The sequence below is a fragment of the Thamnophis sirtalis genome, unplaced genomic scaffold (genome assembly GCF_051295495.1).
Source record: "Thamnophis sirtalis isolate CommonGarterSnake01/CBP01778 unplaced genomic scaffold, rThaSir2_p1.2 scaffold_2, whole genome shotgun sequence".
Classification (NCBI taxonomy): Eukaryota; Metazoa; Chordata; class Lepidosauria; order Squamata; family Natricidae; genus Thamnophis; species Thamnophis sirtalis.
The window spans coordinates 177,229,559-177,249,550 of record NW_028261382.1 but is presented as its reverse complement, the minus strand read 5'-3'; the positions used below and the strand labels follow the sequence as shown (position 1 = coordinate 177,249,550).

At 40.9% G+C, this 19,992-nt stretch overlaps 2 protein-coding genes across 3 annotated transcripts in view; one reads left to right on the top strand and one right to left on the bottom strand.

Annotated features, from left to right (window-relative positions):
• The window catches only part of DROSHA (drosha ribonuclease III), a 109,493-nt gene extending 109,305 nt beyond the window's left edge, over positions 1-188 (bottom strand). For both annotated transcript variants that reach the window (XM_087707587.1, XM_087707589.1), the window contains exon 1: positions 108-188. The gene's annotated coding sequence lies outside the window, so the exon portion shown is untranslated. The remainder of the gene's footprint in view (positions 1-107) is intronic.
• Positions 189-503: 315 nt separating this feature from the next.
• Positions 504-19,200, top strand: CUNH5orf22 (chromosome unknown C5orf22 homolog). Its single transcript, XM_087707585.1, has 9 exons — positions 504-733; positions 3,641-3,786; positions 6,943-7,092; positions 8,462-8,918; positions 12,110-12,172; positions 13,252-13,373; positions 14,840-14,906; positions 16,778-16,917; positions 18,962-19,200. Exons 1-9 carry the CDS (start codon positions 617-619, stop codon positions 19,116-19,118), a joined length of 1,419 nt encoding a protein of 472 aa, XP_087563711.1. The 5' UTR covers positions 504-616; the 3' UTR covers positions 19,119-19,200.
• The last annotated feature ends 792 nt before the right edge of the window (positions 19,201-19,992 follow it).

Below are 19,992 nucleotides of genomic sequence, written 5' to 3'. Positions count from 1 at the left end.
CACCTCCCACCAGAACAAAGACAACGGGGAAATCCCCCCCCAGTCCCGCTTAGCGTCCTGGACTTATTACCTCCCTATCCAAGAGTCCCGCGCAAGTGTTGTTTTACCTGGAAACCCTCCTTCGGACATTCCCACCAGGCAGAACGTCGGAACCGGCAAAGACGGGGGGGAAAAATGTGCGTGCAAAACAAAACCCTGACCCCGGAAGAAAACACTTGGAAGGAGGAGCGTGCATGAGATCCAAACGGAAGCTCAAGGGGGAGGAAAATGTTTATTTTTTTCTAGTAAAGGAGGAAAAAAAGCGCAGGGAACTTTAGGATGAATGAATTAATGATTAATGACGCTACAATACTTTGGAGATTCCTGGCAGCCAAGATTCCTTGTCCTACAAATGAGATACTCCTTGCTCATCCTCCCCCTCCTTTCCTTTCCCAAGATACCCTGTGTGTGTGCGTGTGTCACGCCTACACGCGTCCCTTGTCTTTGGAAGGCGACCGGGGTTCGAATTCCGGCCTTAGAACGTTGCGTTTCCCAGCGTTCGATGCTGGAGTGTCTCGGCGTTCCATTTTAGAACCTTCGGTGTCCGAACGTTCCATCACCTGTTAAGCGGGTTAAAATGAGTAGCGGCGGCGGCGGGGAAGCGCAGAGCGCCGGGCACGAGAACAGCGGGGGAAGCGGCTCCCTCCGCACCTACCCGAAGTTACCTGTGTGGGTGGTGGAAGATCACCACGATGTAAGTTAAAAGGCCGGCCGGCCAGTGGCTTCGTCGCCCCTTCGGCGTTGTGCAATTGGGGAGCGGCTCCAAAGAATTCGCAGGGCTGGTTGTGGTTGAGTCTAGGACAGTGTTTCTCAACCTTGGCCACTTGAAGATGTCCTGGACTTCAACTCCCAGAATTCCCCAGCCAGCATTCGCTGGGAGTTGAAGTCCCGGACATCTTCAAGTGGCCAAGGTTGAGAAACACTGGCCTAGAACAAGCATGAACTTCAACTCCCAGAATTCCTCCACCAGACTCAAATGTCAGCAGCTAGAAAAGATGGCTGGGGAATTCTGGGAGTTGAAGTCCGGACATCTTCAAGTTGCCAAGGTTGAGAAACACTGATCTATGTATTAATTATCTATCTGTCTGTCTGTCTGTCTGTCTGTCTATCTATCTATCTATCTATCTATCTATCTATCTATCTATCTATCTATCTATCTATCTATCTATCTATCTATCTATCTATCTGTCCTCCATCCATCTATCCACCCTCTATCTATCTATCTATCTATCTATCTATCTATCTATCTATCTATCTATATCTAATCTATCTATCTATCTATCTATCCTCTATCCATCCATCCACCCACTATCTACCTACCTACCTATCCTCTATCTATCCATCCATCCATTATCTATCCATCCACTATCTACATCCATCCACCCATTATCTATCTGTCTATCCACCCATTATCTATCTATCATCCATCCATCTATCTACTCTTATGTATCATCTCTAACACCTCTCTCTCTCTCTGTTATCTATGATTTACCATCTATGTCAGTGTTTCTCAACCTTGGCAACTGGAAGATGTCCGGACTTGAACTCCCAGAATTCCCCAGCCAGCGAATGCTGGCTGGGGGATTCTGGGAGTTGAAGTCCGGACATCTTCAAGTGGCCAAGGTTGAGAAACACTGAACTAGAACAAGCGTGGACTCCAACTCCCAGAATTCCTCCACCAGACTCAAGTGTCAGCAGCTAGAAAAGATGGCTGGGGAATTCTGGGAGTTGAAGTCCCGGACATCTTCAAGTGGCCAAGGTTGAGAAACACTGAACTAGAACAAGCGTGGACTCCAACTCCCAGAATTCCTCCACCAGACTCAAATGTCAGCAGCTAGAAAAGATGGCTGGGGGATTCTGGGAGTTGAAGTCCCGGACATCTTCAAGTGGCCAAGGTTGAGAAACACTGAACTAGAACAAGCGTGGACTCCAACTCCCAGAATTCCTCCACCAGACTCAAGTGTCAGCAGCTAGAAAAGATTGCTGGGGAATTCTGGGAGTTGAAGTCCCGGACATCTTCAAGTTGCCAAGGTTGAGAAACACTGAACTAGAACAAGCGTGGACTCCAACTCCCAGAATTCCTCCACCAGACTCAAATGTCAGCAGCTAGAAAAGATGGCTGGGGAATTCTGGGAGTTGAAGTCCCGGACATCTTCAAGTTGCCAAGGTTGAGAAACACTGATCTATGTATTAATTATCTGTCTGTCTGTCTGTCTGTCTGTCTGTCTGTCTGTCTGTCTATCTATCTATCTATCTATCTATCTATCTATCTATCTATCTATCCTCCATCCATCCATCTATCCACCCACTATCTATCTATCTATCTATCTATCTATCTATCTATCTATCTATCTATCTATCTATCTATCTATCTATCTATCTATCCTCTATCTATCCTCTATCCATCCATCCACCCACTATCTACCTACCTACCTACCTACCTACCTACCTACCTACCCTCTATCTATCCATCCATCCATTATCTATCCATCCACTATCTACATCCATCCACCCATTATCTATCTGTCTATCCACCCATTATCTATCTATCTATCATCCATCCATCTCCTATCTACTCTTATGTATCATCTCTAACACCTCTCTCTCTCTCTGTTATCTATGATTTACCATCTATGTCAGTGTTTCTCAACCTTGGCCACTGGAAGATGTCCGGACTTGAACTCCCAGAATCCCCCAGCCAGCGAATGCTGGCTGGGGAATTCTGGGAGTTCAAGTCCGGACATCTTCCAGTGGCCAAGGTTGAGAAACACTGGACTAGAACAAGCATGGACTCCAACTCCCAGAATTCCTCCACCAGACTCAAATGTCAGCAGCTAGAAAAGATGGCTGGGGGATTCTGGGAGTTGAAGTCCCGGACATCTTCAAGTGGCCAAGGTTGAGAAACACTGAACTAGAACAAGCATGGACTCCAACTCCCAGAATTCCTCCACCAGACTCAAATGTCAGCAGCTAGAAAAGATGGCTGGGGAATTCTGGGAGTTGAAGTCCCGGACATCTTCAAGTGGCCAAGGTTGAGAAACACTGAACTAGAACAAGCATGGACTCCAACTCCCAGAATTCCTCCACCAGGCTCAAATGTCAGCAGCTAGAAAAGATGGCTGGGGGATTCTGGGAGTTGAAGTCCCGGACATCTTCAAGTTGCCAAGGTTGAGAAACACTGAACTAGAACAAGCATGGACTCCAACTCCCAGAATTCCTCCACCAGACTCAAATGTCAGCAGCTAGAAAAGATGACTGGGGGATTCTGGGGGTTGAAGTCCCGGACATCTTCAAGTTGCCAAGGTTGAGAAACACTGAACTAGAACAAGCGTGGACTTCAACTCCCAGAATTCCTCCACCAGACTCAAATGTCAGCAGCTAGAAAAGATGACTGGGGGATTCTGGGAGTTGAAGTCCCGGACATCTTCAAGTGGCCAAGGTTGAGAAACACTGTGCTAAGATGATTGGGAGAAAGCCAATTTATTTCCAGGCACCCCCGTTGTCCTTCTCTCTGATGACATTCCTTGCAAACCTGATGAATCATAAAGTTTATCCATAGTTTTTTTCCTGCACTGAAACATCTGCAATGGTGTCGTTCCAGGTTCTCCCTTTCATTTATCGAGCGATTGGCTCAAAGCATCTTCCTGCTAGCAACATCAGCTTTCTCCACCTGGACTCGCACCCAGATCTCCTCATTCCACTGGACATGCCGGCAGATACTGTGTTCGACAAGGAGGCTCTGTTCAGGTACGAGGGTGCCGTTGTGTGGACTGGGTCAGAATTTTAGCTCAACTTTAGCTGTTGGGGAAGAGTTTTTGTATGCTTTGTTCTTGGAGGGCGTTGAAATTACATAAGAGATGTGACAAAAAAACTCTCAGCTCACATTACTCTCTTTAACATTTTTTAATTCATTTCATATTAAAATATCAGACACAGTGTGACCATCCTGGCATTATCTCCACACTATAATATAGAATATATGTGTGTGTGTGTGTGTGTGTGTGTGTGTGTGTGTGTGTGTGTGTGTATGTATGTATGTATGTATATGTAGGTAGGTAGTGTCACAACCCCCGGTATACCCAAATATGGGAGGAAGTCTACTGCTTCCATCATCTGTCTATCGGCTCGTCACAAGAGACCATCACGACAGAAACCCAATATTTTTACTGTTGCCTTTGTTACATTTGTGATGTGCTTGTGCTGATAAATAAATAAGGGAGACTAGTATAGATCTATTTCAAGCTATTTAGCTCTCATCAGCTAGGCATACCCTTACTGGGATTCGAACCTGGGCTGTATTACATATTGAGCAGTTCTGTTAACCACTAAGCCACAAGGTTCTCCTCCTTATCAGCTGAGCCAGGGAAGTAGGTATGTATTTAGTGTCACAACCCCTGGTATGCCCAAACATGGGAGGAAGTCCACTGCTTCCATTCTCTGTCCATCGGCTCGTCACAAGAGACCATCCAGACAGAAAGCCCAATATTTTTACTGTTGCCTTTGTTACATTTGTGTTGTATTTGTGCTGATAAATAAATAAATAAATTTGTGCTTCCTCCCATATTTGGGCATACCAGGGGTTGTGACACTAAATACATACATACATACATACATACATACATACATACATACATACATACATACATATTCATCACACAATTCTAATTATGTACAATTATTCTGCCCAATATACTCATTTATATTTACACATATTACAACACATTTGGAGTCAAGAAATCCTGTTCCAACTCCCACCTCTCAATTCCAACTGTTGGTAAAATCTGTTTCATATATCATGATATTCTGTCTCTCCTTTATTTTTATAAGCTCACATGACATAATCAAATAACGAAGTTACCCGAATGATGAATGAATGTTGTGTATTATTTTTACTCATGTATTGTTTCATGTTTACTGTTTTGTATCCCCTCCCCTATATTTTGTAAGCCGCCCTGAGTCCCCTCAGGGAAAAGGGCGGCCTATAAATAGTAATAAAACTCTTTTTTAAAAAAAAACTCTTAAAAAAATTTGGGGCGAAACATTTACATTCTTTTTAAGCTTTATGATTGTGTGTATGTCTTGTACCTAAATGGCCAGAGGGGGGCATCTGACGTCCGTACTAAGAATTCCACTTATCTAAGAGTTAGGATGGAACTATAGCCATCCTGCTGGTTTCTGAGAAGTTTCTGAGAATAGTTCTTATTTCTGAGAAGTCAATTCTGTGGCTTTATGAAGAACAACATGCTGAAGTCCCAAAGGGGCTTTTTTCAAGAGGCAACTGGACTTCCTTGTTTTTCTTTGAAAACGTTTCGCTTCTCATCCAAGAAGCTTAGTGGAGAGCTGAAGAAGCTTCTTGGATGAGAAGCAAAATGTCTTCCAAGAAAAACCAGAAAGTCCAGTTGCCTCTTGAAAAAAGCATTTTTTGGACAACCATGAATCCGGATGACTGAGAATCTCCATAAACACGATGAAGTTTGTACATTGTTTAAGAAGGAGGCCCCAAAATTAAATGAGGGTGGACCACAAAGCCGTTTGATAACGTAATAAGCAGAAATGAATATCTCGGACCGAACAACGGAAGAACAGACAGGATCCCTGAACACTGTTTTTGCTACAAGTCCTGTGATTTTATGTGCTAAGTATATCCGAATGCTCAAAGAACTGTGTGAGGTTTCCAGAATTATAAAAATGCTTTATAGAAAGACTGTGTGCTACAGGGAGCTGAAGAGCAAACTGTTTGCATATAGTATTTAGTAGACACTACGTACGATATATCTATACATGCAGAGAATGATGAATAGGAACATTACGATTGCGACATTTTTAGTAGGATCCTGTCGCTGTGTACAGGTAGTCCTCCACTTATAACGGTTCATTTAGTCACGTTTCAAAGTTACAACTGCACTGAAAAAAATGACCATGTTTCACAGTTATGACCTTTGCAGCAGCCTCCTGGTCACGTGTTCAAAATTCCAATGCTTGGCAGCGGGTTCATATTTATGACAGTTGCGGTGTCCCAAGGTCATGTGACCACGAGGCTGCTGCATGAGCCAAGGTGGTGCAGTGGTTAGAGTGGAGTACTGCAGGCCACTTCAGCTGACTGCAGTTCTGCAGTTCAGCGGTTCAAATCTCACCGGCTCAAAGGTTGACTCATCCTTCCATCCTTCCGAGGTGGGTAAAATGAGGACCCGGATTGTTGTTGGGGGCAATATGCTGACTCTGTAAACCGCTTAGAGAGGGCTGAAAGCCCTATGAAGCGGTATATAAGTCTAACTGCTATTGCTAACTGCTATTGCTATCACCTTTTACGACCTGACAAGCAAAGACAATGAGAAAACCAGATTCATTGGTCCATCTTCTCTGTACGTTTCATTATTTAGTTATCTATTAGAGGGAAAACCCAATAAAGTTAGCCATTGATTGAACTAACCAAATGCTTTCTGCACACCAAGGCTATATAAATAAAAAATTTGTTACTGCCTTTTTCGTGTGTGTGTGTGTACAATACATTATATATATATATATATATATACACACACACACACACACTATTATGTGTCGTAAGTCCTGCTGATCATTAAGCAGGATTAGTGCTAGCGTTAAAACTTCAAGTCTTCAAATTGTAACTACTTTTGGGGGTCTGTTGTAACTTTAAATAGTCACCAAATGATCTTTCATAAGGACTATCTATATGTATGCTGTTTCTCACTTTCAGAAAATATCTTTGAGCACGTCTGATTTTGTCTGATTTTTTTATCTAACAAAACCATTGGAATATTTCTTAGGAGGCCTTATTTTCATAAGGGCAAGTATGTTGACAATGCTTTTCTTTTTTTAATTATGTCATTTCTTCCCAGGGTTTTCGTACATTTCAGCCCATGTTTATCCTTTGTTCTTTTACAGTGAACTAAGTATTGAAAACTGGATTATGCCTGCTGTTTATGCTGGTCATTTTTCACAAGTAATATGGTTACATCCACCTTGGGCTCAGCAAATAGAGGAAGGGACTCATCACTTTTTGGTGGGCAAAGATGCCTCTACTACTACAATAAGGTAACTAAGGGAATGTGGTATTTTGCAGCATTCCAAGAATTTGTTTTAGAATGTGTTTGTGTGTGTGTGTGCTTGCACGTATATCTTGAGTTAGTGCAGTGTTTCTCAACCTTGGCAACTTGAAGATGTCTGGACTTTAATTCCCAGAATTCCCCAGCCAGCGAATGCTGGCTGGGGAATTCTGGGAGTTGAGGTCCACACATCTTCAAGTTGCCAAGGTTGAGAAACACTGAGTTAGTGTATCTGGCCATGAGTTGCCCATCCCTTTTTTTTTAAAAAAAATAGTTTTTATTGAACATTTTCAAGTTTACGAAACCACAAGTAAAAAGAAGAAAAAAGGAAAAGGAAAAACAAAACAAGAAAAAAATACAAAAACAAATACAAGCAGATAAAAAACACAACATAACAATATAATATAATTTCACAGTATATTCTGCTTTTGTAGTTTACTACTCGGGTATTGGTTTCTCGTAGATTTTAAGAATTCTAATACTAACGTAATAGTTATATTGTAATAGGATAGTATAATACATATAATCAGATTTTACATACATAAATTTTTCTTCATATTATAATCAATAGTTCTTAAAACTTTTAGTCCTTGTTTTGGCTTCTATTCTCCAGCCACTTGTGCCGTCGACTCCAAATTTTATAATAGTCTTCTCTTTCTTTTAACTCCATAGTTATCCTGTCCATTTCAGCACATTCGAGTATCTTCCTAATTACCATTGCATTGGCCGGTGGGGGGCGTGTAGTTTTTTGTTTCCAATTTTGTGCAAATCCTAGCAGCAGTTAGTATGTGTAATATTATATATCGATGTTTGTTGTCCATCTTTGGGTCTAGTATACCTAATAAGCATAATTCTGGTTTCAATTCTATCTTATGATCCGTGATTCCTTCCAGTGTATGTGGCCATGAGTGGTTCCACCACAAAACCGCGCCCGACTAAACCGCGCCCGACTAAACCGCGTCACTGACATCATCAACAGGGCGACAACAGCGCGGAGACAGAAGCACGCTGTAAACCCTAAACCTAAAATTAACCCCTAAACCTAACCCCCCTAAACCTAAACCTAACCCTAAACCTAACCCTAACCCTTAACCTAACCCTAATCCTAACCCTTAACCTAACCCTAAATCTAACCCTTTCCTTAAGTTGAATCGGCTTGCTTTCAAAGCGCTATTTAAAGTGCCCTTCTTTTTCCGCGCTGGCTGTTGTCGCCCTGTTGATGATGTCAGCGACACGGTTTAATCGGGCGCGGTTTAGTCGAGCGCGGTTTTAACGGGTCACGGCCATGAGTTGCCCGTCAATTTTTTTATATTGCCAGAAATAAGCTGATAATAACCATAAACCTTTATTATTCCCAGGGTTACAAGCACGGATGCTTACTTCCTTTCTGATGGTCTCTATGTCCCGGCTGATCAGCTGGAGAACAAAAAACCTTTACACCTGGATGTGCGCCTTGTGAATCCCTCCACAGCTGCCGGCGATTGGGAGGGCAGCCAAGCTCCACATTCTGCTAAGAAGTGCAAATTAAGTGTTGATGACTCAGGTGATGCCTCCTCCTCGAAAGACTCTGCTGACTCGACCCACAGTTGCACAGCTGGACTCTCTGTTGGCTTTGGGGAGGGTATCTCTGGGCATGAGAAGCCGAGCAATTCCCGGGTTCCCTCTGCATCTGCTTCCACGGGAAAACACCGGTATCAAATGTCAGAACTTGCCCGAGACATTCTCCAAGTGCTGAAGAAGGGCAGTGCTTACGTTTTAGATATCGACTTGGACTTCTTTTCAGTTAAGAATCCTTTCAAAGAAATATACACACAGGTAACTATCCAGCTACAACACCAGTCTTGCCCATTGGTTCTTGCAAGAGCCGAGGTGGCGCAGTGGTTAGGGTGCAGCACTGCAGGCCACTTCAGCTGACTGTTATCTGCAGTTCAGCGGTTCTAATCTCACCGGCTCAGGGTTGACTCAGCCTTCCATCCTTCCAAGGTGGGTAAAATGAGGACACAGATTGTTAGGGACAATATGCTGACTCTGTAAACTGCTTAGAGAGGGCTGAAAGCCCTATGAAGCGGTATATAAGTCTAACTGATATTGCTATTGCTTTGTAAAGAAGGCCTATTTTAATAGATATTTTCCCCCTCCATTCTTAGTGTGACGTTTAGTTCAGAATCTTTGCCTGCTGCCTTTTCTGCTCACAGTATTTGCCCAAAGCAGTTTACAATGCAGTGTTTGTTTGTTATTTATTTATTTATTTGTTTGTTTGTTTATTTAGTTATTTATAAAATTTATATGCTGCCCAATCCTGAAGGACTCCGGGCGGCTTACAAAAAAGAAAGAAAGAAAGAAAGAAAGAAAGAAAGAAAGAAAGAAAGAAAGAGAAAGAAAGGTTTAAAATCGCAACACCACATACATTCATTCTAATTGGGGCTGGACCTCAACAGTGTTGTGTTAAAGCACAACAGCAAAACAAGAAGCAGGGAAAGAACGGAAACTAAACAATATAATAAAAAATCAGTTAAAACAGCAGAATGGGAAGCGATCTAGCCTTCCCAATCTAGCACCTCCTTTCAAATATGTTCCCAACAGCTCAGGCATTTCCCTCTATGGTGAGTTTACTGACATGTTAAAATTCAAACCAGGAATGTTCTAAACTGGATATGTTTTTTTTTCCCCAATCAAGTGTTTTTATTAATAAATTGCATGACTTATCTTTATACCTCAGGGCTGAAAATTACCCCAAGGCTGTTGCAGTATGGAAGCTCTTAGGAAACCTAGGCTTATTTCATTCCATACTACTACTCCCAAGAGCCAGTGTGTGTGTGTGTGTCCACCAACTTTCTTTGGCCCTTTTACAGCTGTTTCTAGCTATTCCTTTTTTACTTTGAAGGAATTCCCCCTTTTTTTGCTGTTGTTGTTTTTTGATAAATCCTGAGTTCGACTCAAGCCTCTTGAGATCTCTGACGATTCTATAGTAATAATAAACTCTCATCTGAAGACTTCAGCTTCTTACTTGCAGTTAGTGTATCAGTCCTACAGCCTGGATCCCTAACAGCCCCTCCGACTACTGGGAGTACCGTATGTGAAATTCTCTGTCTTCAAAATCGATTGGGTAGAACTGTTGATTCTGAACTGTTTTCCAGAATTTTGAGTATAGAAGAAAACTTCTTGTTTTGGGCTCAGAAGAAGACATCACCATTGCCCTTGTTATAAATTTTATTTCCTGCTCTGAATATTAGAATTTTGATGGCCTCTAGGTGTAGTAGGCTGAACGTCCATCAGACCACTAGCAACAGCAACCAGGACCATGGTTTCCATCTTGGGTTCTCCTTAAGGAGCGGTATATATAAGTCTTAAAGTGCTATTGCCATGGCTAGTATCAGGATCAAGAGTGGCAATCTCCTTTTGAACCAGTTCGTGTTTGGTGGATTGTCAGAAGGGAAAGAGGCACGGATTTGAGCCGAGGTGGCGCAGTGGTTAGAGTGCAGCACTGAAGGCTACTTCAGCTGACTGCTAGTTCGGCGGTTCAAATCTCACCGGCTCAAGGTTGACTCAGCCTTCCATCCTTCCGAGGGGGTGAAATGAGGACCCGGATTGTTGTTGGGGGAGATATGCTGACTCTGTAAACCACTTAGAGAGGGCTGAAAGCCCTATGAAGCGGGATATATAAGTCTAACTGCTATTGCTATTGCTATTTGGGCTCAGCCAAAGGCCTAGATTATTCCAGATTATTGCTGCTACCTGAGTAGGGAAGTGTTTTTCAGGGCAGATGATATAGTGCTGCCCAATTGCTCATTTGAATGAATGTCTGGTCCTTGTACTGAATTGCCTGGGAGATAATCACTTCTGTTTCCCACTCTACCCGCTGCCTTTTCCATTAATGTGCAATAGTAATGATTCCTCACCCAATCGTTCAGACATGCTAGATGGCCGGTGTATATAAACCTTGAATTCAGTTGCCTCTGCCTAGGTCACTGTTGTCCATATAAGAGTATATGAACTGGGACATCAATGCAACACTGGCATTAGAAAAGGATTAATAGCAGAAGCACTTAGACTTATATACCACTTCACAGAGCTTTTACAGCCCTCTCTAAACGGTTTACTTAGTCAACATATTGCCCTCAACAATCCTGGTTCTCATTTTACCAACCTTGAAAAGATGGAAGGCTGAGTCAACTTTGAGCCGGTTAGGGTTGAACTGATGACAGTTGGCAGAGTTAACTTGCAATACTGCATTCTAACCACCGCATTACCACAACTCATTGAACCAGCTTTATAGGGAGGAGTTTGCTTCTGTGACTTATGATTTCAATAGAGTCTCTAATAAAGATACTAACTAGGTTAGCTGTCTTCCCACTAAATATGAGGTAGCGGGTATAATCCAAGGTGCTGGTTATCATGGCTTGGGACATGATTAGGGAACAGCTAAGTATCTTCTTGTCCAAGATACTTGTAGAGAGTTCTTGCTACCCACAAGGATAGGATATTCAGGCGCAAGCATTTCTAAGAGAACCTCTCCTCCCACCAGATGCAAGGATGGTGGATAGTTGTTTCCCCCCCCCCCCCCTATTGTTACTGCTATTGTAACACTTTCTGCTGTGTGATTTTAGCGGCACTGTTCAAAGATACTGCTATATGCTGCTTGGAGTCCTATGACTGAAGCAGCTTAAAAGCACTCAAAATAATAAAAATCTGCTGGATTCAGCTGGATAAAGCAAATTTTAAAGTGTAACAACAGAATTCTACATGAAAATTTGTAGGTCTCTATATATGGAAAAATCCAGAATAACTGATTTTATGCCGTTTGGTTTTAATATAGACTATAGATAAAACGTCTAAAAGTGCCCAAAGTATATATTTGATGATGCATTTTTCTTTTTTGCAGGTAGTGGGGGGGGGGCAATTTCCCATAAATCAAGTTTAGGACTATAAATGGTGTTTTGATTATTGGCATATACCTTGCAGTGTGCTATGAATAACCATTTTTGTCTGTTGATTTATTTGTACAGGAAGAATACAAACTCTTACAAGAACTATACAGTTTTCAGAAGCCCAAAAGCAATTTATCAGAGGTAGGATGTTGGTGATTCTCAGTAGAGAATGGCGGAGGTGGTTTGTCAAAATTGCTTATCTCAAGAAGAATGTAAGATGTTTGGAAGAGAAGCGATTAGAATTGGGGTAATGGACAAAGAAGGGATGCCTTCTTGGTGGCGCTTTCATATAATTCTCAGAATGTGTTCTGGAGCATGACTAGAAACTCGTGGCACGTCAAAACCGCGGTCCACTAAAGCGCGCCCGATTAAAGCGCGTACGTGACGTCAGCAGCAGCGCGACAAGAAAGAAAAAGGGCGCTTTAAAAAGCGCTTTTAAAGCAAGCCGATTCATATAAAGGTAAGGGTTAGGGTTAGGTTTAGGGTTACGTTAAGCATTAGGGTTAGGTTAAGGGTTAGCGTTAGGTTTAGCGTTAGGTTAAGGGTTAGGGTTAGGGTTAGGGTTAGGTTAAGGGTTAGGTTTAGGGTTAGGTTAAGGGTTAGGTTTAGGGTTAGGTTTGGGGGGGTTAGGTTTAGATTTACACGTTAATTTTAAGTTTACCGCTCACAGCGTGCTGTTTTCGTCGCGCTGTGATGACGTCACGTACGTGCTTTCGTCAAGCGCGCTTTAGTCTACTGCGGTTTTGTGGTGGAACCCTAGAAACTATCTCCATTTCCTTAATGCAGCCCAGGACATCCCTGTTTTAAAGAATGGCCGCTAGTACTGAATTCGCTTCAAAGGAGATTTGGGGCAGTTGATGCAAAAGGATTTTGGACCAGCGCAGAGGCCTAGAGGGGAAAACACTTGGAAGGCTGAGAATTCAATCCTAGGCAGCAGCAGAAGTTTCTCTATCAGGACAAAAAGAGGAAATACGTGCTATGAACTCCGCGTAGTCATCGGAAAGGCATCTGGCCAGTAAATGCTCAGTTTCACTCAGTTGCGCTGACTCCACCTCGAAACAAAGGGATTAAAGAGTTGGAGAAAGAAAGAAAGAAATCAGAAGGATTATGCAGGGCCTTTAAATCTACAGCAGCAAAAATATAACCGCATTTTCCCAGCTGGAGAGCTGGCCTCCTGGCTTCCTACAATGGCTTAGTGCTTTCTGCTTTTATATTTGAAGGACGAGTTGGTCGACTGCGTAGAGAACCGCACACACCAGCTGGAAGATCTAGAAGCAGCATTTGCTGATTTGTGTGATGATGACACCGAAGAAAACCTGAAACGATGGGCTGCAAATCCTGGGTATTGTAATCGAACCCTCTTCCTGACACCGAGTCTATTATGAACTAGACTTTGAGGAGATGATGCTGGGAGATACTGCATTTTTCGGAGTATAAGATGCACCTTTTTCCCACAAAAAAGAGGGTGAAAACCTGGGTGCGTCTTATACACTGAATGCAGCATTTTTGACCTCCTGAAACCCTGCCCCGCACATCTCGTTTTTCACAAAAATGGAGATGCGCAGAGGGTTTGGGAGACCTGCAAAGTTCCCCTTGAGGGCTGGGAAGGCAAAAACGAGTAAAAATCGGGCCTGTTTTTCATAAAAACGAGGCTGGTTTTGCCCTCCCAGGAGCACTCTGCCTTCCAAACTCTGCATGCCCTGTTTTTTCCTCATTTTTGTCTTCTGCAGCCCCCCAGGAATACTCTACTGGCCTCCCAAACCCTCTGCACACCCTGGTTTTTGCAAAATAGGGCTCTTTTGTGTGAAAAATGGGCCATTTTTTGCCCTCTGCAGGCCTCCCAAACTTTCTGCATGCCCCTTTTTCACAAAAAATGAAAAAGCCTGCAGAGTTGCTCCTGGGGACCAGGGAGGGCAAAAACTTTATTTTTAAAATTTACCTCTTCGAAATCTCAGTGCGTCTTATACTCTGGTGCATCTTACAAACACTGAAAGACAAAGCCTTTCTGGGAACTCAGTTATTTTTGGAGGGAGAACAACTTCACACTTGATGAATTTTTGCTAGAATTTTTTTATTTCTCCATACAAGGCATATTTTTTGTATCGTCTATCATCATGCATCAAACTTTCTTTATATACTGCAATGAATCTTTCAGAAGATTGATTTATTTCCATATTTAATGTCTGTTCCTTCTTCGAGCCAGGCTTACTGCCCTGTACGTTTCCACAATAGTTCTCACTATAGCAAGTTATAAATAACAAAAGAGAGAAATTAAGTACACACAGATAAGTCTGCCAGTGTTCCAGCCTGTTCAAAGAGTCTGAGGCAGAAAATATTTACCTGAGTTTTTAAAAGCCACTGATTACCAGGACAGTTTAAAGCACAAAACATTTTTTTTATGGAGAAATAGGACAGATATAACCACCAACACCAAAATCCCACACTTTATCAAAAAATACATTTTTTAAAGTAGGAAATATATTTAAATATTGAGGCTATGCTATACAATTCGTCCACATTTATGAATAAATCAAGCCTAGCTATAATTTGCCAGGAACCTAAGTTGTTATTATATGATATCTTAAAAGAGAATGGTGCTTCATCCTAATGCCAAGATCTATTTTGTTTTTTTCTGGAAAAAGTCTGCAGTTGTCATTTTAATGTAGTAAAACTTTAAAAATAGAGAGGGATACAATTTGTAGAATGAAGTATATTGTATATCATAGTTTCCCCAGCTTCCTTAGAGTTTATGCCTAGAACATTTCCTGTTTATATTAATTGCACAATTTATATTTTAATTCTATGTAGAATGAAACCTCTGGTTCAACTGGTGCGTAATTTGAAAGATCGAATGGGAACTCCAGATTATGAGATGGTAAGCCTATTCATTTTTTTTATTATTTCCAGACCATGATACTGTCATGCAGATATTGACCCACAGATATTGGTTGCATTTCAACCTATTCATACCACAACAAGATTAATTTCTCTCTTCCCTTGCATTCATTCAACTGTAAGATTAGAAGTGAAAATTAAGTCAACCATAATTTAGTGTTGCTCTTCAAATCTGCAATTTTGAAACAATTATGATTTGTTTGAAAGAACTCAAGTTCATAAATCAAGATCTAAAGTTGGCTTAATTTTGGCAAATTAAGCAAACTTTCTCAAGCAAACCATTTTTAAAGCATTCTGCAGATACAACAACATTTGTAATCATTCTGGCTTGGCTAGAGATCCTTGGGAGATCAGGTCTTAAGTATAAGTATAATCTTTATTGTCATTGTACTTAAATACAATGAAATTGGTTTTAACCTCACTGGTACAAAATTATAACAGAAACGAAAAAAGAAAGAAAAAAAACTAGCGTGTGCATGGAGTGATTGTGGTTGGATTTTAAAAGTCTCACAGCCCAAGGATAGAAACTATCTTTAAACCTGTTTGTTCGGCTGGCTATACTTTGATGTCTTCTGCCTGATGGTAGAAGTGCGAAGAGACACTGACCAGGGTGTGAATCATCTCTGAGTATTTTTCTTACTCTGCTAAGCAATGAGATCTGGCAAAGACAAACTGAATAAGGAAACAGAAAGATTATACGAGAGATCTTATAAGCAAGGAGTGGCTAAGAGAAGTCCATACAAAGTGATCAAGAGGATGACTAGATGATTGGTACCAGAAATGGAAGAAGATATAGCAATAGCAGTTAGCAGTTAGACTTATATACCGCTCCATAGGGCTTTCAGCCCTCTCTAAGTGGTTTTACAGAGTCAGCATATCGCCCCCAACAACAATCCGGGTCCTCATTTCACCCACCTCGGAAGGATGGAAGGCTGAGTCAACCCTGAGCCAGTGAGATTTGAGATATGAGATTGTTTTGTTATTGGAAAGATACAGGTTGATAGATGGAAGAATATAACTTAAAACTAGTTAAACTTAGTGAAATTTAGTGATAATAGATATAGTTAAAGAAATAATTGACAATGATAATAATGTATACAATGTGTAGTGTTATGATAAGTAATAATTGGATATGAATATTGAATGGTACCCATGAAAGGAAGATTAGAAATCCCTTTAGATTATATACAAAGGTTAATAAAAAAGAACTAAGTTAGATACAGTTAAGTTTTGATTATTAGGGGTAAAATGTTATGATACAGGATATAGTCAAATAAAGGAGGGATAATGATGACAACCTATATATATGTATGGGTACAATATAAAGAAACTGGATGCAAATTGCAAACAGTGATCTGGAAAGGAGGATTAGAAAACTTTGTTATTAAATATTATGGATGTTTAGCTAGAACAGGACATAAGGATTCAGTGTTATTGGGGGATTTTAGAAATATTAAATGAAATGCCAGTATGTGGTTGTGTATTAAATCTTGGTATATTTTATGATGAATGACGTTTAAACAATTATAGTCAAATAAAAATGGAGGTATAAGGGTAACATGTATAAATATTTGAATTAAAATACTTGAGTTAATATGAATTATGCTTGATGACTGTGGAAGAGATGCACGAAAACCTTTTGTAACCAACTGATACACTTTCTACAGTATGTGAAGAAGGAAGATTTTATGTGTTGTGTTTGTTTTGAAAATAAAAATAAATTATATTTTTTTAAAAAGTGTTTTAAGTTCTTTTAAGGATTTTTCTCTTATCACCTATACAGAATTTGCTTCTTAATTTGCTTGGAGAGGGAGTTCTTGAGCAAACAAATGTGTGTCATTCATTTACCAGGTTCATCAGGCTGGCCTTACGTGTGATTACTCAGAAATACCTCATCATGTTAGCACCGAAGAGGAGATAGAGAGTTTCGTACAGTCGATACAGCATCTCTTGGGAAGCTTACCGAAACCAACCCTTGTGACTATAGCCCGGTAAGTTTCATGTTTTTAAATATAATTTTTATTAAAACATTTTAAAAAGGAGGTTAAAAAACCAATGCAAACTAATATAAATAAGAAAAGGGAAAAAGAAAGAAAGCATACCCTGTTTCCCCCCGAAAATAAGACCTCCCCAGATAATAAGCCCAATCAGGCTTTTGAGCACATGCACTAAAATAAGCCCCCCCCCCCCCGAAAATATTGCAACACAGCAGCAGCCATGGGGTAACCACGCTCGCCTCCTCCTGCACCTCAAAAATAATAAGGCCAAGCACTTATTTTGGGGGTCGAAAGAAAATAAGTCCCTGTCTTATTTTCGGTGAAACGCTGAAAAAACAAAAAAAAAATTCTTTTCTTGCAAATTTAAACAAAAGAAAGAAAATAGTTCCAAAGAGTGTGTACTCATAGCAGTTAGAAATACAAACACATTTTAAACCACCACCACCACCTTTCTCTCCCTCCCTCCCTCTCTCTCTCTTTCTCTCTCTCTCTCTCTCCCTCCCTCCCTCTCTCTCTCTATCTCTCTCTAAAGTTGCATCAAAATACTCTTTTTTTCTATGATAAATCATGTTCATGATATTTTACAAAAAGTCCACAGGAGGTTTCTAGTCACCAATAAACATAGATAGTATTTTTTTAATTCAGTTAAGAAAGTTAATTTATTTATCTCTGTCAATTTCACCAACCATTCTTCCATAGTGGATAGTATCAAAATCTTTCCATCTCCGCACATATAATAATCTCACCATAGTAATCGTATATTGACGTATTCTTCCATGGCTTTTCTCTAACTTCTGGTAAGTTTAATTGTGAGTGTATCTTCAATGCAGATTGATAGGCTGAACATGCCTCACCCAAAATGCTTCTCCAGGCTTAGTAACCTAGTTCATATTTTACGCTAAGCCTTAATTAGCTCTGCTTTGGCTGTGAGTAATGGTTACAGTTGTATGCTATAGTTACCACTATAGTTAATTCAGTATTCCCATTTAGTGCATGATGGTTTAATTCTGATTTAATGTATGGTGAACTTAGTGGTTCAAAAGGTGTAGATGTTGCCAGATGCAAAAGAAAGAGAGAAAATAACATTTCCGTTACTTCTAAATCAAAATAATAAGATATCAAGCATGACTTTTAATGAGAGACAGCATCTGTACGTCCCATAATATTTTTTTGATAGAGAAAAGGGAAAGGTATTTATAGAACGGGGAGGGGGGGGATCACATCTAAATGCATCGTGCTAGTTATTCTTGAATTTTGCAGGTATGTTTCTTAAGATTGACTGATGATTCCAGGTAGCATTTCAAACAATTAGCAAATGGAGATGAATGAAATATTCAGGTTAGAAATGAGCATTAATGAGAGATGCTCAAATAAGCATGTAGGAGATGCTGTCAATCGATTTCATTTGAAACCTTCTTGAGTTTTTGCCCAGCCGCTGATTGCTCAGCTGTGTTAACCCAAATTGTCTGATTGTTAATGCTTCCATCTTTCAATTCTTGAGTAACTGTCTGGCTGAGAAATACTCGCATCGTCTCCAATGATGGGGAAATGGAGCACGGTGACTTAAGCATAGGATAGCCAGACAAACCGACCAAATAAGCAATGAGCCTATCGTTTAAAACGCTATTTGGGCAATGAAAGAAGATGATAGCAATTATTTGAAATCCCCCCCCTATTTCGGGTAAGCTGCTAAAATGTCACTCCCACCCCAGTAGCTGTCTGGCTGAAATCTCTGGAGCTCCAGCTAACCAGTTATATGAAAGAGCGTTTCCATTTTAGATCCAGGCCACCCTGAGACTCTTTGAAAACTTGTCTGCGCTTCCCCATTGAGAAGATCAATGGGACAGAGGGTGGGTGTTGTTGATTTTTTAAATCATTGCAGGCTAAGCTTTGTGGGTGAATAAAGAACATTTGCATGAAAGCTGATACTGCGAAACGAAGGAGGGAAAATAAGGATGAAACTGTACCCTTTGAAGATCAGCAGGAAAGGCTGCTCTTTTGAAATAAACTTAAACGTGTTAAATGTTGGTGTTCCCAGATCCAGCCTGGATGACTACTGTCCCGCAGAGCAAGTGGACTTCATACAAGAGAAGGTCTTGAACGTACTGCGTTTGGTATACGGCACCCTGGATGTTAATTTGGAATATTTGGAAAATGCGGGTCCTACCAGAACAGAAAGCTCATCTACAGCATAATCAGCCTGGCTATAGTCTATGCCAGGGGTTCCCAAACTTGGCAACTTTAAGACTTGTGGACTTCAACTCCCAGAATTCTCCAGCCAGCAGAGAATTCTGGGAGTTGAAGTCCACGGTTCCACCACAAAACTGCGGTAGACTAAAGCGCGCTCGACGAAAGCGCGTATGTGATGTCATCACAGCGCGACGAAAACAGCACGCTGTGATCGGTAAACTTAAAATTAACGCGTAAATCTAAACCTAACCCCCCCAAACCTAACCCTAAACCTAACCCTATACCTAACCCTTAACCTAACCCTAAACCTAACGCTAACCCTTAACCTAAACCTAACCCTAACGCTTAATGTAACCCTAAACCTAACCCTTAACCTAACCCTAAACCTAACCCTTACCTTTATGTGAATCGGCTTGCTTTAAAAGCGCTTTTTAAAGCGCCCTTTTTTCTCCGCGGTTGTATTTGTCGCGCTGCTGATGACATCACGTACGCGCTTTAATCGGGCGCGCTTTAGTGGACCGCGGTTTTGACGGGTCACAGAAGTCCACAAGTCTTAAAGTTTCCAAGTTTGGGAACCACTGGTCTATGGGTATAAAAAAAAGAGAGAGACTAGAAAAGTCCTGTGCTTGACTTTCTATGGAGTGGTATTCTTAAAGAAGGATTTTAGGAAGCTGAATTGGGAATGTAGCACTTATTCGTGATACTTGTGATCCATTTCTCTCTCTTTTTTTTAATGGAACTGTTTTTCTGCTATGGCTATATAGAAGAAGGGGACACAGGAATTTGGATATGGAAAAAGCTAGCAGAGAAGATTAATTTTCCTTCTGTTTGTATCTGGTTGCCATAAAAACCTAAAAACAATATATCTCAGATACTAAA

Coding starts and splice junctions, on each gene's coding strand:
- CUNH5orf22 (XM_087707585.1), top strand. CDS start 617: ATGAGTAGCGGCGGCGGCGGGGAAGCGCAGAGCGCCGGGCACGAGAAC. Junction 3,787..6,942: donor GACAAGGAGGCTCTGTTCAG/GTACGAGGGTGC, acceptor GTTCTTTTACAG/TGAACTAAGTATTGAAAACT. Junction 8,919..12,109: donor TCAAAGAAATATACACACAG/GTAACTATCCAG, acceptor TTATTTGTACAG/GAAGAATACAAACTCTTACA.